General features: G+C 59.3%; 1 protein-coding gene across 1 annotated transcript in view; it reads right to left on the bottom strand.

The window, feature by feature from the left end:
* The window catches only part of GAPDH (glyceraldehyde-3-phosphate dehydrogenase), a gene marked incomplete at its 5' end in the record, with an annotated part of 3251 nt that overhangs the window by 802 nt on the left and 256 nt on the right, over positions 1–2193 (bottom strand). Inside the window, 8 exons of the mRNA XM_010159786.1 lie at positions 322–419; positions 549–632; positions 877–955; positions 1054–1205; positions 1378–1459; positions 1572–1687; positions 1859–1949; positions 2032–2138. Coding sequence (XP_010158088.1) covers positions 322–419; positions 549–632; positions 877–955; positions 1054–1205; positions 1378–1459; positions 1572–1687; positions 1859–1949; positions 2032–2138 — 809 coding nt within the window. The remainder of the gene's footprint in view (positions 1–321; positions 420–548; positions 633–876; positions 956–1053; positions 1206–1377; positions 1460–1571; positions 1688–1858; positions 1950–2031; positions 2139–2193) is intronic.

Genomic DNA, 2193 nt, shown 5'->3' with positions numbered 1-2193 from the left:
CTGCTTCCATCCCCTCCCTCCTTCGTCCCTGCCCCTCTGCCCCATCCCACACAGCTGAACCAGGCGGCTTCCCATCCACTTCCAGTAAATAAAGTGGGAAGAATCCCATACACCCTCCAACGGCTGCATCCTTCCGGCAAGAACGATCCCACCCCAGAGACGTTAACACGATGGAGCCACCCTGCTGGGCAGGGGTCTGTGCGTCACCCGGCATGGAAAGGCCACGACGGGCAGGGGGGAAAGTCTAACTCGTCTGTGCCAGCCCCTGCCCACCCGCCCTCGTCTCCCCGCTCCCCCCAGGCCTCCCCGGGCTGTGCCTACCAGGAAACCAGCTTGACGAAATGGTCGTTGAGCGCGATGCCAGCCCCCGCATCGAAGGTGGAGGAATGGCTGTCGCCGTTGAAGTCGCAGGAGACAACCTGGAACGGAGAGGAACTCGTGACACGTTCAGCGGACCCGTATCAGGATCCCCAAAGCAAGGCCGCTCCCGTCAGGAAGAACGAGGGGAGGGCCAGGAACGGCAGGCCAAGGGATCCGGAGTTACTCACCTGGTCCTCTGTGTAGGCCAGGATGCCCTTCAGCGGCCCATCCGCAGCCGCCTTCACCACCCGCTTAATGTCGTCGTACTTGGCCTGAGGAGAGACGTGTTCGAGACGGTCAGAGGCAAACGCACACGAGCTACCGGCTGGGCTGGATGGGGGGGAAAAGCGGGAACAACAGACGGACAGGGCACAGCACGTGGGAGCACCACGGCAGCAGCAATGCATGTTTTCACCAAGATCTGAGTGCAGAGAGGGCCATTCCAGGGAAAAGGAGGAGTTCAGAGGAAGCAGGGGCAGGTCTGGAGGTCGTTAGGGCCTTGTTCACAACACTTACTGGTTTTTCCAGGCGGCAGGTCAGGTCCACAACGGAGACGTTGGGGGTTGGCACACGGAAAGCCATTCCAGTAAGTTTCCTGTGAGAGACCCCGAGTCAGCTCTCCCCTCCATCCTACTAGGGATGGGTTAGAACCGGCCAGGCACCAGCTCCTGACACCCAAGGAAGGACACCCACCCATTGAGCTCAGGAATGACTTTTCCCACAGCCTTAGCAGCTCCAGTAGATGCTGGGATAATGTTCTGGGCAGCACCTCTGCCATCCCTCCACAGCTTCCCGGAGGGCCCGTCCACCGTCTTCTGTGTGGCTGTGATGGCATGAACGGTGGTCTGGGGGACGAGAGCACAGCAGTGAGAACACAGCCAACGCTCTCCTGAAAAAGCATCCCAGGCACCTCCTTCCCATCCCCAGGGGACACAGGGAGTAGAGATGCTTCTCCCTCTCACACGAGGGGACCTGGGGATATAGGGCACTCCTCTGAGCAGCAAGCTCCAGACCTACCATAAGACCCTCCACGATGCCGAAGTTGTCATGGATGACCTTGGCCAAGGGGGCCAGGCAGTTAGTAGTGCAAGAGGCGTTGCTGGAGAAGAGAGAGGAAGGCACGTCAGCCAGAGGCTTTTTTTTTAGGCTGGGGGAGCCCCCACGCAGCCGGTGAGAGCTCCAAGCCCCACAGCATCTCCCTCTCTCCTTACCTGACAATTTTCAGAGACTTGTCATACTTGTCATGGTTGACACCCATCACAAACATGGGAGCATCAGCTGAGGGGGCAGAGATGATAACGCGCTTCGCACCACCCTTCAGGTGAGCCTGAAAGAAAACAGAGCGTTAAATGATCTCCAAATGCCTCCAACCGCTCATTTCTTCAGACAACTTCCCCTTCCCGGCCCCATCTCGTCCCAATCTCGAGCAGCGCTGCACACGGCGATGCGCCCCGCAGGCGCGGGCGGCAGCCCCTCCTCCCCGCTGCGGCACGCTCACCCCGGCCTTCTCCATGGTGGTGAAGACACCGGTGGACTCCACGACATATTCAGCACCGGCATCTGCCCATTTGATGTTGCTGGGGTCACGCCTGAGGAAGGAACACAACGGTCAGGGTTGGTCGACGAGAAACCCGCCTTCACTCTGCAGAGGGGCAGGAGGGAGATACTTACTCCTGGAAGATGGTGATGGCGTTCCCGTTAATCACAAGTTTCCCATTCTCAGCCTTGACAGTGCCCCGGAAGTGACCGTGAGTAGAGTCATACTTGAACATGTAAACCTAGCGAGGGGAAAGGGAGGGAGGTCAGGCACGCCAGCTGCCATCCCCCTGCCTA

The sequence above is a fragment of the Eurypyga helias genome, unplaced genomic scaffold, assembly GCF_000690775.1.
Source record: "Eurypyga helias isolate BGI_N326 unplaced genomic scaffold, ASM69077v1 scaffold26039, whole genome shotgun sequence".
Classification (NCBI taxonomy): Eukaryota; Metazoa; Chordata; class Aves; order Eurypygiformes; family Eurypygidae; genus Eurypyga; species Eurypyga helias.
Note: the sequence above shows the minus strand (reverse complement) of the source record. Positions and strands in the feature narration are given on the sequence as shown.